Genomic DNA, 14561 nt, shown 5'->3' on the forward strand with positions numbered 1-14561 from the left:
AAGTGCTCCTCTACTAAGCAGCGGGTCCGGAGTTGGAGCCACCAGCTGCGCCACAGGCGAAAGACGGGCAGCCTGCTTCTGCAAAGACTATGGCCTTGGCACCCTACTGGGGCAGGTCTACGCTTCATGGGGTAGAGTCAGAATCAACTTGATAACAACAGGTTTGAGTTGGGGGTTTGCAGTTATACATCCAGTTTGAGTCATTCCATTTAGGCCAGACTACATATGTGTCCTATTACATGACATGCAGGAGAATGAAATGGGATTATAACACGTAAGACATTTTGCTGTTTTAATATGGAAACTCGTCAAGCAAGATTAACTCTTTGGATTTCAGATTGGAAGGAAAAATATTTTAAAGGTCTAAATTTTCCATTTCAGAATTACTCATTCTATAAAATGGGAGGTCTTTAGGAAACTGTGCTAAAACTATTTTTTTTTAAAGCAAACCTTTTATGATGGCAGGCTTGCTGGCTAATCTGTGATTTTGCTTAACTTCCCAAGTGCATTGACAAGAGTGAGGAAGTCCTTTTTATATAATTGAGCCTAAAGAGAGAATCTGATAATGTATTACCATTTCTGAATCATTTTCTAAACACTTAGAGCATGAAAAGTCAATGTGGCCCAAGTATGTATTATTTTTTCCTGAAACACAGGAAATTACACAGATAAATTACCTAAGTGCCTGGCTATGAAATTTAGGAATATTAAAAATAGCAAGTTGCTGGACATCTTCACAGTCAAAATAATTTAAAATCTTATTAAAAATAAATCCCACATATTCTCTGATCTTTCAAGGTGGCCGATAAAAGAAAACGGTTTCATTAACTGCCTCCCTTCTCGCCCCCAAATCCATACCCACACACCCGTATGACCGCCAGGCATCTCTTCCCTCAGCCGGAGGCACACACAGAAGGACTGGCCTCTCAGAGGCCAGAGGGACTATGAAGAAAGGGAGATGATGCTCTCCTCACAGACGATTTAGAAACAGGCCCTGAGCTTGGTTATAAAGACAGCATCCTTTCCATGTAAACAAACTACATTCAAGAAGTCTGTACATCAGTAGCTAGGATTTAAACAGACACAGCATATTGTTAAATTTTGTTAATATAAATTTAAAAAAATTTTAAGATACTAACATAAAACTCAGGTGTCTTTGTAAATGAGCATGGGACATGGCATGACCTCGACACTCTCAATGGAGCCCTGGTAGCACCATGGGTGAGCGCTCAGCAGCTTACCCTAAGGTCAGGGTTTGAGGCCACCAGTGGGTCCATGGGAGAAAGTGATGCCTCCAGCTGCTGTAAGCGGGCACGGCCTGGCAAACCCTACCGGGCAGCTCTCCTGTGTCCTGCGGCATCGCAATGAGTCAGCATCAACTCAATGACAATGGGTTTTTTTGCAACTCCTAACTTTCTTACCATATTTTCTATAGAAGTAGAAAACAATGGGAATATTAATGGTATGCAGAGCAGGATAAATTTTAAAAGTGAAAACTTTTGCCAGAAAGTTTGAAAATTAATTTCATAAACCAATTTAAGTAGCTGCTCCTGTCAGAGGTGGGTATTTTCTTCAGGAATGCAACGCAGTGTAAATGTCAAATGGACTCTGACTAAGAACAGCCTCTAGGACAGAGGAGAATTGTGCCGCCACAGGGTTGCCGAGGCTGTGGCTCTTTCTGAGAGTCCCTTTCTTCCCCAAGCAGCTGGCGGGTCTGACCCACTGACCATACGGCTAGCAGTCCAATACGTTACTCGTATGAAGTAGGTCTCTCCCCGAGGCACCTTGGGGCCTGTAGCTACTACTGGATAACTTGCCCCATCATGTTTCTGCTTAAACATCGGCCCTAGTGCTGCATGCAGTGGTTTGAGCATTGGGTCTCTAATCTCAAGATTGGTGGTTCAAACCTACCAGCCACTGGAGCAAATCAGGAGAGTGTAATCGTTTCACAGCTTATTGACAGAAGGCTCCCACTAGATCATAGAGACTTGAGGTTTAGGTAGATCCGGTATTATCTGGAACCCAAGGCCAGATTTTGCAAAAGGTTTCCGCATAGCAGAAGTTAAAGCAAAGGGAGCAGATAAATTACCAGGCGAGGCCACAGCAGTGATTCCATCCAATCCTCACCAAACTGCAACCCTTTCGGTGTAGATTTGAGGTATTTTAAATTATTTGCACAAGCTAAATAGCATTCACAGTTTCCAAAGTTGCTTTTTACAGAGATAGCTTCAGAGTTTCACAATGAAATCAAATTTGACTTTCAGATCTCCTCTCACATATCAGAGCCCTGCCCTCAGACTCGCGGGTACCTGAGTCACTCAGCGGCTGGGAATGGTTCTGTGGTAAAAAGGGTTCTATGTCCCTAATATTGGTTTTTTAAAAAATAATAAATTTATGATTTATAGAAAAGGAAGACTTGCTTTAGCTTCTGGAAGCAAGCCCGGTCTGGTGTAGATATGTGAGCTATTAAATAACAGAGTCAGATTCTTTCTTGAGGAGTCCAGCCGAGCTGGAGAGCACAGAGTTCTGGTTCTCCTCCAACATTTTCTCCATCTTTTCTCCTCCGGGGCTTTGGTTGGTGCCTCCTTGGGTCTTATTGTGGATCCACGGGATAAAACAGAGCACCGCACCTCCGACCAGGGGTGGGATTCCAGCAAGATAGAATGCCACGTCATAGGAGCCCAGATTGTCCCGAAGTAACCCTGCGAAGGGACAAAGCCGTCACTGAGAAAGAAGAGGTTCTTTGGGGGTTCTCAGCAGTCGGGCTGAGACTCTATCCTGTTAGCACCATCAGCTCAGCAGAACGGGTTCCAGCAACATCTCTGCTGTGGTCGATAGGCCATCTGGATGGAATTTCTCTTCCACACACATCTCAAAATGTCTACATTTCAAACTGTTCTTGGGTTTATTTGCTTTTTTATGAAATAACATTTTTGTTGCTGTTTTTTGAGGAAATGGGTAAAGCTCTCCTATCTTTACTTCTAGACACACAGTCCAGGCCTCTGGGCTTCACACCAGCCTATTACGTGGAAGAAATGTTTGCAAAGAGTCCTGGCTCACCCAAGCCTCTCAGAGGCGTTTCTGACATGATGTGGAATGGTCAGCGGAAGGTATCAAATGGGCCATCGAGATGAAACGTCTCTCATTCCAAATGGCTACATTTCCAATCAGTTTGGGGCCAAGTTGTTTTTTGTTTTTTTTAATGGAATACTTTGAAGCCATGTTAGTTATATTATATTACACAGCAATGTCATTCACTGATGGGTATTTGGGTACTTAACACTATGTTATTTTTAAATCAACTATTCCTAAAGGAGATAGTATCTCCTGCATAAAGCACACATATTTAGAAACATTTGAAAAAATAGAAACTACTGCCCCGTTCTCCAAAGGACATAGTGAGTGACATAGAATTGTGACAGGTCATTGCCCAGAAAGTTACTGGTGCATGTTTCTACCCAGTGTCTTAGATGGCAGCAAGGGTAAGAATTTCCCAGCAAACTACATCTATAGCTGGCTTCTAGAGACACACAAAAAAAACCCCAACCCCCGCAAAAAAATTAAATTATATATGTGTTACATGCAAGCAAATCATAGGCCCTGAAGTAGGAAATACCACTCAATAATCTATAAATCCTGGTGAATCTTCACACTTACCTGCAATGGGTGGGCCCACTGTCATGGGTACAGACATGAATCCAAGCAGGAATCCGATTGCTTGCGAGACATCTTGGTCACCAACTAACTCAAAAGCAATGGGGGCCATGATGGAGATGAAGCAGCCATCGAAGAGACCCATGATGAGACAGACAGCAATGAGGGCCCCGAAGATGCTACACAGGGGAATCATCATGGACATTAGACCGATGAAGAAAAAGGAGATTACCTAGGACAGACAACACAATGTCAACACTGCACTCCGGCAAGGCGAATGGTATAATCACTGAGCAACACGTTCACAACTTGTACGTGATTCCTGCTTCGTTTTGTTTTCCTCCCCGAGTTCATCACTGAGATGGGTGGGGCTTTCTACACCATAAACAGTTACAGTCTCAGAAACCCACAGCAGTTCTGAGCCTGTCCTACAGGGGGGCTAGGAGTTGACATTGACTTCATGGTAGTAGGGGTTTTATGTTTGGTTAGTTCATCATCTTGATTTCACATACACACGATTGGCTCCTACTATCACCTCCTTGGGTTCCCCTGGTACTTACTCAATATTCCCATGAAGGCATGAAAGTAGTTTTGGGGGAGGCTTTAAAGAACTGTAATTTATTTTATCAGGGCCTTGGAGACCATAAGTTCAAATTCAGGCTACTGGTTCTGGAGACTGGAACCCTGGTAGCATAGTAGGTTAAGTGTTGGGCTGTTAACCACAAGACCAGAGGTTCAAACCCATCAGCAACTCCATGGGAGAAAGATGAGGCTGTCTGCTCCTGTAAAGATTTACAGTCTCAGAAACACAATGGCGCAGTGCTGCTGTGTCCTATGGAGTCACTCTGAGTTGGCAGCAGTGGCAGTGGGGGACTCTAGGGAAAGGCTTTCTCTGTCCACTCTGGGAGAAAATCCCCGCCTTGGCTTCTTTAGCCCCGAGGCACCTGAGCTCTGTGGCAAACTCAATGGGACACCTAGTCTATCTGGGTCTGTGCTCTTTTTATAGCTCATGACATGCCCTACACTGATTTTGCCTCAACTCCTATTCTGAAATGGGATCATGTAGACAGGTATAGGTGTTAGGATTCCTACACGTGTTGGGTAGACACAATTCAACCTATAGCATAACCTATAATCTATTTCAAAGTCATATCCCACAACTCTGGTACATGGACCTTACATTAAAGCAACAAGTCTTGCCATACCTCAAATATGACTTACCTTTTCCCACCCCACAAATGTATTCCCATGATTCAAAGGACTTTCTTTATTATGTGGGACAATCACCCTCTCTCCCTGACGCTGTGTATCAGTCAACTCCAGCTCCTGGCAGCCCATAGGGTTGTCTAGGCTGAATGCTTTTTGGTTTTTTGGTTTTTTTAACCAAAGTAGAAGGTAGAACATCATCTGTTTCTGTTATGGCAATTGGTCATCGTGTCCCCTGAGATCATAGACCTGAACACCTAAGCCCAGGGATTTCTTTCCTTCAAGGGCTTTGGTTTTATATATATATATATATATATATATATATATATATATATATATATATATATATATATATATATATATAATATTTTCAAAACTTTGCCTATTATGTGTTTTGCCATATTCATGGATATATTTGCAGCATAAATACACATATAAAAATAGCCTGGAAAACATGCATGGTTTTTGTATCTACTCTCATTCTCCCACACTTGTTCAGCCTGTGTGTCTATCTACTTGTGTTGTTGCTAAGTGCTTTCAAGTCAGTCCAGTCACCATTACTAGAGGACTGTGTATTTAACAGTATTTACCTCTGTATATTTAACTCTTGCATTCCGCCAAGTCGCTTCCCCTGCCTCTATCAATTTTTAAATCTTTCTCTCATTTAATTTTGCCTTCTCCTTCATCCAAGTTAATATGTGTCTATCCCCAAGTTGGTAGTTTCCCCTCCTTCCCCCTCCCACTCCTGGTAACAATCAAAGAATGTTTATTTTTGTGTGTAAATCTTTGCGTGATTTTTTCCAGTAGTGGTCTCACACCGTATTTCTTCTTCTGTGACTGACTTATTTTACTCGGCATAATGTCTGCAATGATTATCCGTGTTACACGGCTTTTCACCGCCTCATCATTATTCTTGAACTCTGGGGAGTATTCTATTGTGTGTACATACGTAATTTGTTTATTCTTTATTCCCTTGATGGACATTGAGACTGCTTCCATCTTTTTGCTGTTGTGACTAGTGCTGAGGTGAACATGGGCATGAACATGAACATATCCATATATACGGCCTTGGCTCTTGTTTCTCTGGGCTATATACCAAGCAGTGGGATTGCTGGAGCAGATGGTATTGCTAGTTTCAACTTATTTTTTTTTTCAGTTTTGATAGGTTTATTGTGTGAACCTGGACAATAGGAACATGTGGGATAACAGGTCAGTTTGATTGGAGGGCAGAGATAAATGGCTCTGCAAGCCCCACACCCCCTGCCCCCTCCTCTCAGGTGATCAGTGTGCTGGAGCATGCTGCTGCTAGTTGTCTGCCTCAAGCTGGGAGCTACACCAACTGGGCCAAGCAACTCAAGGATCCTGCCCTAAGAGCTTGAGGCTGAGACCTGCTTCTGCACGCTGCTGGTGCGTACATCACTGAGCTTGTTTCGACTTCCACTGTTCCCACTGGCTGCGTCATGGTCCAGTTGCACAGCGGTGTTTGAGGGTTCCACTCTCTCCACACCCTTGCTAGCATGATTGTTTTGCACTTCGGAACTTTACTATGAATGGTGAGGAGATGATACTCTGCTGTTTGGATTTGCAGTTCTCTGATGGCGAATGATTGCAGGTATTTGTTCGCGTTTGCTGGCCTCCTGAATGCCTTCTTTGATGAAGTGTCTGTTCCTGTCCTCTGCCTCTTTTTACACTGGATTATTTGTCTTTTTCTTGTTGGGTGGTGGCGTTTCATACTAGTTTTAGAGGTCAGTCCTTTGTCCAATGTGTCACTGACAACTGTTTCCCCTCAGTCTGTGAATTCTGCACCTACTTTGGTAAGTGGGGTCTTAAAGCACGCGAGTGGTCATCTACTGTGCAAGTATTTGTCTCTTCCTGCCCTAAGGAAAGAAGAGCGAAGAAGACCGAACACACGGGGAACAATTAGTCCAAGAGACTAATGAACTTTGCAAATGTCAGTGTCCACTATCCAGAGACCATAACTGGATGGTGACTGGCTATCACTACCAACTGCTCTAAAAGGGATCGCACTAGAAGAGTCTAGATAGAGTGAGAGAAAATGTGAAAACAAAACTCAAAATTATATATACTATCAATGCGAACAAGGGGGGTTAGAGGGAAGACACAAAGCCCATCTGTAGACAATTGGACATCCCCTCACAAAGGGTCACAAGGAAGGGACCAATCAGTCAGGGTGCAGTATAGCACCAACGAAAAACACAAAATTCCTCTAATTCTTGAATGTTTCCCCTCACCCTCACTATCATGACCCCAGTTCTACCTTACAAATCCAGCTAGACCAGAGCATGTATACTGGTCCAGATAAAAGCTCTTGACACACAGAATCCATGACATATAGCCCCCTCAGGAACAGTAATGGGCATAGCAATACTATGAGAGTAGGGGGAATGTGGGAGAAAGGGGGAACTGATTGCAATGATCGATGTATAACATAAACACTGTCCCCTAGGGGGATGAAAAACAGAAATGTGGGTGAAGGGGAGACAGCGGGCAGTGAAAAAAAATATTATTTATCAAGGGTTCAGGAGGGTGGGAGGGGAGGGGAGGAGAGAGGAGAGAGGAGAGAGGAGAGAGGGGAAAAGAGAGGAGTAGATACCAAGGGCTCAAGTAGAAAGAAAATGTTTTGAAAATGATGATGGCAACAAATGTACAAATGTGCTTGATACAATTGATGTATGGATTGTTATAAGAGCTGTAAGAGCCCCGAATAAAATGATTTTAAAAAATTATGATGACTATTTATTCTGCCTACTGTAATCATAATATAGCAGAATATAGTATGTTCTTGTAAGAAATGTCAACCTGAATGCTTCAGATATATATATGTATATGATTATATATGTAAATATATATGTATGTATGTATATAAAAGACTAGGTTTATTGGCCAGACAGAGACTGGTAGAACCCTAATTTAGAGCTCTTACTCACTCTTCCAGGTCTGGAAATGGACTCATTCCCATGGCTCAATTTTTTAGTCAAATATCGTCCATATGGGAACCATAATCCTTAGGAGGTATGCACACTTCAGAATAATCAACCACTTTAGATCAAAAGAGTAGTATTTACTTAAAAAGTTCAGAAAGGCTGGAAAAATGGAAGAAGAGAAACAAGAAACACATGAAAGAAATGGGGTAAATGATGCTACATTGTGAGAATTGCAATCAGTAACAAGAACCAAAATGTCAAAATTAATTCTTGAATGTAAAACTGATTTTCTCTGTAAACGTTCACTCAATTCACAATAAAGAAATAAAAGAAAATTAGTGATTAGTTTTTTTCATCTCTTTAAAGAATAATGTTGTGATCTGGATTGGAATTATATCTATAGACCCCTTTAGGGAGTATTGACATTTTCCAATGTTAAGTTTTCCTATCCATGAACATGTACTTTCTTCCATTTATGCAAGTCTATTTTGTAGTGATGTTTTATACTTTTCTTTACATGTTTTTTGTTTCTCTGATCCGATTTGTTCCTAAATGTTTCACTTTTAGGTTGCTAGTAGAAATGGTCTGGCGTTCCTGATTTCCTTTTCAGGGTTCTCGTTGATATGTAAAGGATTCCAACTTATTTTTGTATGTTCATCTTGTACCCTACCACTCCTAGTAGGCCAATCTGGTGAGGCAGACCTTTTACTCACAGGCAGGGATACCTGTGACACAGGAGCTTTTGTTAAGGGTTATTAAACTGTTAATACTGTTAATAGTACTTCCCCATCATTTCCCAAAATAAATATTGTACCATACACCAAATACTGATCTGTAGGAATTGGGATCCAGTTTGAAAGATTTACACTTACTAATTTACACAATCATTTTCCCCCTCACACAGCAGCTATGGTTATATTTAATTCAGGGAGTCTAAGGCCCCTAATCTCGAGGAGCTGGCACTGGCATTTAATAAGGCAGTAAAAGTTAGATGAATATGTTGCCTTTTCTTAATACTTTCCAAGAAATTATCTCCTGTCATATCACAGGCTCTAAAGCAGCGGTTCTCAACCTGTGTGTTGCGACCCCTACCCTTTCACAGGGGTCGCCCGATTCATAACAGTAGCAAAATTACAGTTATGAGGTAGCAACAAAAATAATTTTATGGTTGGGGGGGGTCACCACCACATGAGGAACTGTATTGAAGAGTCACAGCATGAAGAAGGTTGAGAACTACTGGTCTAAAGCAAGGATTCCTCTTTAGTTTACTTACATAGGAACAAAAATCGCTTTTTGCTGTAGCCTTTCCCATTGCTGTCCTCTCTCTCTCTCTCTCTCTCTCTCTCTCTCTCTCTCTCTCTCTCTCTCTCTCTCTCACACACACACAGACACACACACACACACACACACGATGTCTGGGAGAAATGTCCGTTTAAGTTTTGCTCAGCTATCTAAGTGTTGTTCCACGGGGGGTGGAGGGTGGGGCTGAGGAGCTGAATCTGGCAGAGAAGTAAGCAGAAGGCATTTCTGGAGACAGACATATATATAACTGGTCACAGTTAAGGTTCCCATGTTGCTCCTTCAGTTCCTTCAATGCAAAGTTTCCAGGCTTGCGAGCCTCTGGCTACACACCAATCACAGGAGAAATCCGGGAAGCAGATTCGGCCATTCCACCACAAAGCGGAGAGGCTGTGTGGGCCACATAGCTGGGCTACTGGGTTTCCTAAAGCACAGAGGCCACAGTCCTTCCAGAGTGCTTCCTAGTGAGCTTGTTCAACTTCCCTCCATGGCGCATGGGTACTGCCACTTCTGCCCGGTGGAGGAACTGGCATGTGACACATGTAGACCAAGAGCCACAACTTAGATGAGACTGTGGGGCCTCGGGTTCCTTACTCAGACCTCACGATTGCTGCTACTAGAGGCCATCGAGTCAGTTCCAACCCACAGCGAGCTTATGCACGAAGGAAGGAGACACTGCCTGGTCCTGCGCCAGCCATCCTCACAATTTGTTCCTAAGATTTATATCAATGTCAATATGTCCGCAATGACATATCTGTATAGAAATATATGAAGGGCTTCCACAAGTTCATGAAAACATTCCATTTCCCCACAGACTCTGAAGTCGCTCATCTAAGCTAGAATGAGGCAAGGGGTCACCAAGTAGCAGGTACCATTTGGGAAAGAGCTTTCCTGCTGTTAGTGGTGTCCTGTTGCCTCCCACTCATAGCGGCCCTGTGCGTGTCTAACAGAGTTACACACTGTCCAGCCCTGCACCGTCCTAACCAGTATGGTCAAACTGGAGCCTGTGTTGCGCCACTGGGTCAATCCATCTCGTCCAGGGTCTTCCTCTGTTTTGTTGACCCTTGACCCAGCATAACATCCTTGTGCAGGGCATGGTCCCTTTTGATAAAGCGTCCAAAGCACACGAGATGAAGTTCTGGCAGGCTCGCTCACTTCCAAGCACACTCCGGCTGTACTTCTTCCAAGACAGACTTGTTCATGCAGCCCATGGGCCTGTCAATGTTCTTTGTCAACACTTAATTCAAAGGTGCAAGCACTCACCCTCAGGTAGTTTCAGAAAAATGTAACATGCTTGAAAGGTGTGTGTAAACAAATGGGATAATGAAAAGCCTAGATCGGCACTGGCCACGCCAATTCTACCTGAAACCAGAAGAGGAAGCTCATACAGGAAGATGGGTCTGGAAGTCATCAGTGACAAAAAGTCAAAATTACAAAACTAACTCATGAATATATTCTTCAAACAGTTCGACCCTTAGAGTGGTAATTCATAGTGAGATATGACAAGCTTCCTTCAGCTTCCTTATGTCTCAATCTATGCCCACTCTCGTCCTCAGGAAAAGCCACTGAGCAACTGGGGTCGCATGCTCCAGGCCTTTCCCGGAGACTGGGTTCGTCTGCTTTTCATGAGGGTGTGGTACAAAGCATTGCTACACACCCACAGACAGCTTTATTGCAAAAAAAAAATCAACATGTGAAACCACCGTTACTCAACATATCCTCCCATCGAGGTCTGTATGCTTCTCCATCTGTCTGCCCTTCCCCCAAAGAATCCCGCATTCTTTGATTTACACCCCGCCCTCAAGGTAGTGCTGGCGCTGTCATGTTCCCGTGTCAGTGTTCTTCGTGTTTGCGGCAGACCAGGGCTGGGGAGTGGATGGCAATGTTTTCCAGTGAAATTCTCCTGCGAGTCCTTGCTCATTCTTCGCAGGCACATACATCATCATAGGAAAAACTCCTCAGGAGAACTTTCCCCGCTTTTTCTTCACCATTGACATTTTAAATGCTCCTAAACTTTTTAATAATAAGCCCCCAAGATGTCCCTGTGTCCTCCAAGAAAATGTTACCGATTATCCCCACAGAATAAAATAAATGTCCTAAATTGCTGAGCTGGCCGCTCGGACCGACTACATTCAGCCCGAAGATCCTGCTGAAGCCACAATTCTGATTCAGCCCTGCCTTCTGGTTAGAACCGACGACTCCAAGACTCATCCCTGATTATTTCTGTAAACTCATCTTCTGTAGTTTCAGTCTTGCTTAAAGTTGCATTGAAAGATGAGCCGGTCTTCACACACAGCATCTAGCACCCAGAGAGCCTAAAGCCTGCTAAAGAGCCAAGATTTCCACCTTAAATTGAATATGTCCCGCTCCCATTAAAGCTCTCGCTCCGGGAAGAAGCTCTGTGACCATTATTACCATAGAGCAGGGTCAGCAAACTGGCTGTTGAGCCACATGATGGCAGCTCTTTTGGTATGCACACCACTCTGAAGTAAAAGTCGAAATGGAAATAAGGCCATTATAGTTTCATTTATAAAAATTGTAAAGGCTTTTATTCAGATAATGGTGATGTTTGCAAAAATATATTTATGCCTCTTGAATAATTTTTAAATTGAGGGACAGGATTGGCTCTTCCATCTCAAAAGTTTGCAAGCCAGCCCCTGCTCTAGATAATAGGAATCCTGGTGGCATATAGTGGTTACTCACTGGCCTGCTAACTCCAAAGTCAGCAGTTCAAAACCACCAGCCATTCCTTGGGAGAAAGCTGAGGCATTCTACTCCTGTACAGAAATACAGTCTTGGAAATCCACAGGGACAATTCTACTTTGTCCTATAGGGTTGCTATGAGTCAGACTGATTCGATGGCAGTGAGTATTTTTTTTTTTCTTTTCACATTTTATTAGGGGCTCATACAACTCTTATCACAATCCATACATATACATACATCAATTGTATAAAGCACATCTGCACATTCCCTGCTCCAATCATTCTCAAAGCATTTGCTCTCCACTTAAGCCCTTTGCATCAGGTCCTCTTTTTTTTTTTCTGCTCATACAATTAAAAATATGGAACGCTTCACGAATTTGCGTGTCATCCTTGCGCAGGGGCCATGCTAATCTTCTCTGTATCGTTCCAATTTTAGTATATGTGCCGCCGAAGCAAGCACGGCAGTGAGTATTTTTATTGTAGATAATGCCATTCAGCCATCTCTTCTAAAAGGAATGGCTCAACATTTAGAGTTGTTAGGCTAAAATAACCAGGACCCAGGAAGTTTAAATTCAGAGCCCTTAAGCAAAAGCACAAACTGTAACTCCTAAAATCTCTTCCCTACAAGCCAAATTCTGAGCAACCGGAGGCTACTTCCTGAGACCTGTTCCAATCAGGCTTGGCCTTCAGGTTTTTCTAGACTAATGATTTGCAGTATTTGACAGAGCAACGATTAGTAAAGATTTACTGATCATCCAATCTGGGCTGGGCCCTTGACACGGGCTTTCATCATGCACCCTCTGCTCTAGCTCCTGTCACTACGTGCCCAGGGGCACCCTACTCCACAGCCAGCATCCTGCCCAAAGCACTGCTCGACTGTACTCTGCACGCTACACGGGCTGGGAAGCCCAGCACTCTGTTCCCTGCTCAGGCTCCTCTAGTGTTACAGCTGCCTTCTGGATCCAGGCAGACTCAGGTGAGTTCATTGCCCTGGCTGACTGTGACCAGATATCGGCCATGAGAGAAGGTTGTGAAGCGTGTCTGTGACCTGCGTGCTAGGCCCGGCTGCTACTCACCTCCAGAGCTGGCTTCCAGGGAACAGGGTTGGAGAACAGCCACAGCTAGAACAGATGACAGCAGGGAGAGGGCATGTCTGTGAAAACACGCCACCAAAGTAAAGCAGGAAGCTGAGGAGCAGAACCACCCGGCCCCTTAGCAGCTGGGCCAAAAGGCAGGTGGGCAGGTGGGTAAGGCAGGCAGGCAGGTGGGCGGGCAGGCAGGCAGCCAGGCAGGAGGGAGGGAAAGAGATGAACAGAGTCCAACCCTGCCTGGAGTTAGCTGCAGCAGAGAAGAAAGAGCCAAGAATCAAAATCTACACTGAGTGTTGGGGAGTTGGGAGTGACGGGGAGCCAGAAAAAGGAGAGGCAGAGGGGGGCGACCTCCAAGAGCACTCCAGTGTCCTGGTGGCCAAGTCCATGGTACTTCCCGTGTGATCGGGCTTGCAAGGTAGTGCCCACTGGCAGCTCCCAGCAGCACAGAGCACCCCCAAGGCCTCTGTGCGCCCTCAGTCTGACTCAGCACGGGTGCCACAGACAGCACGCCCCATCTGGACGGGGGTGGGTGAGGTAAAACCTAAAGCAAGTCACACTGTGGCTACCTCCTCACCCCAAACGAATGATCGAACCCACGATACTGACGTAGCCCTCAGCTGTGTAGCTGCCAGCCAGCCAGGCCAGTTTTGGAAAGGCTGTTTTCTTTTGTGACGTACATGAAGACGTATCCCCCAAGGATGTGTTGCAGGTGGCCTGATTACCCCACCTTTGGAAAGGAAACCACTTTCCAAAATTGGGAGTCCACTGTCAATGTACGAAAGTACCCATGACTTCATCCACCGCAGGGCCTTTGACACCACCCTCTCTCTCCCCAGGCCCACGGCTTTGTCTCCTACTCTACTTCATCTTGACCTTGCACTCTCTTTGGTCCTTCCACCCCCACCCCCCTCCCCCTGTTTCATTTAAGATTACCTCCTCACAATTTACAGGGAGAAAATGCAAACCAGAAACATGTGCTTTCAAACATAAGCCATGTGCTGGAGTGCAAAGCTTTACCGACAAACTTGTTCCAGAGGAAAGTCAGCTTATTCCAGGGACTTCAAGATTCCTGAGGAATACACAGGCTTTGTCTTTTTCTCCCAAGTGCCTTCTCTTTGACATTTTCCATAAAGAAGATGCGGGACCTATTAAACATGCTGACAGCGGAAGTAGGCCATTCCCAATCCCAAGCCAGAACCCCCAGCTAATGACCGCACTCTTCTGTTACAGATAGTAAGTGAACACATAAGAATTCCTAATCCAAACCAGGACCTAGCCTTCATGACTGCTTTCACCATGCAGCGACCCCCTTCCTACTAAGCTTTGAATCTGGCACGTTCCCCATCTGCCGCGTCAGCTCTGCATCTAGCAGGTCCCGCGGCACTCCAACTCTGGTCCTCTTCTTGCATCCTTGCTCCCGGTCCCTGTCATCCAGCCTCCACACACAGAGCAACTGATGTGACTTTAAAATGTGAAATCAGATTACCAAATTCTTCAACAACGGCCCAGTGCACTAACAGCTCTTCACCTTGGCTTTCGAGGTTCCATATAATCCCACCCCTCAGAATTTTCTGACTCCTTCCCACACCCTCTCCTGGAACGGTAAGGCCATGTCTGTCTTGCTGAATTATCTCACCAGGGATAGGCTGGTGCAGAGGGCAGA

At 44.5% G+C, this 14561-nt stretch overlaps 1 protein-coding gene and 1 non-coding gene across 2 annotated transcripts in view; both read right to left on the minus strand.

Annotated features, from left to right (window-relative positions):
• Positions 1–2466: 2466 nt before the first annotated feature.
• The window catches only part of SLC16A10 (solute carrier family 16 member 10), a 118981-nt gene continuing 106886 nt past the window's right edge, over positions 2467–14561 (minus strand). Inside the window, exons 5-6 of the mRNA XM_075553986.1 lie at positions 3658–3886; positions 2467–2702 (exon numbers count right to left, since the gene is read on the minus strand). Of these exons, the coding sequence (XP_075410101.1) occupies positions 2467–2702; positions 3658–3886 (465 nt within the window). The remainder of the gene's footprint in view (positions 2703–3657; positions 3887–14561) is intronic.
• On the minus strand, positions 12161–12267 carry LOC142453917 (U6 spliceosomal RNA). The gene has a single exon (XR_012785472.1). It is a non-coding gene; the product is annotated as a U6 spliceosomal RNA (small nuclear RNA).

Source organism: Tenrec ecaudatus, chromosome 7 (genome assembly GCF_050624435.1).
Source record: "Tenrec ecaudatus isolate mTenEca1 chromosome 7, mTenEca1.hap1, whole genome shotgun sequence".
NCBI classification, from domain to species: Eukaryota; Metazoa; Chordata; class Mammalia; order Afrosoricida; family Tenrecidae; genus Tenrec; species Tenrec ecaudatus.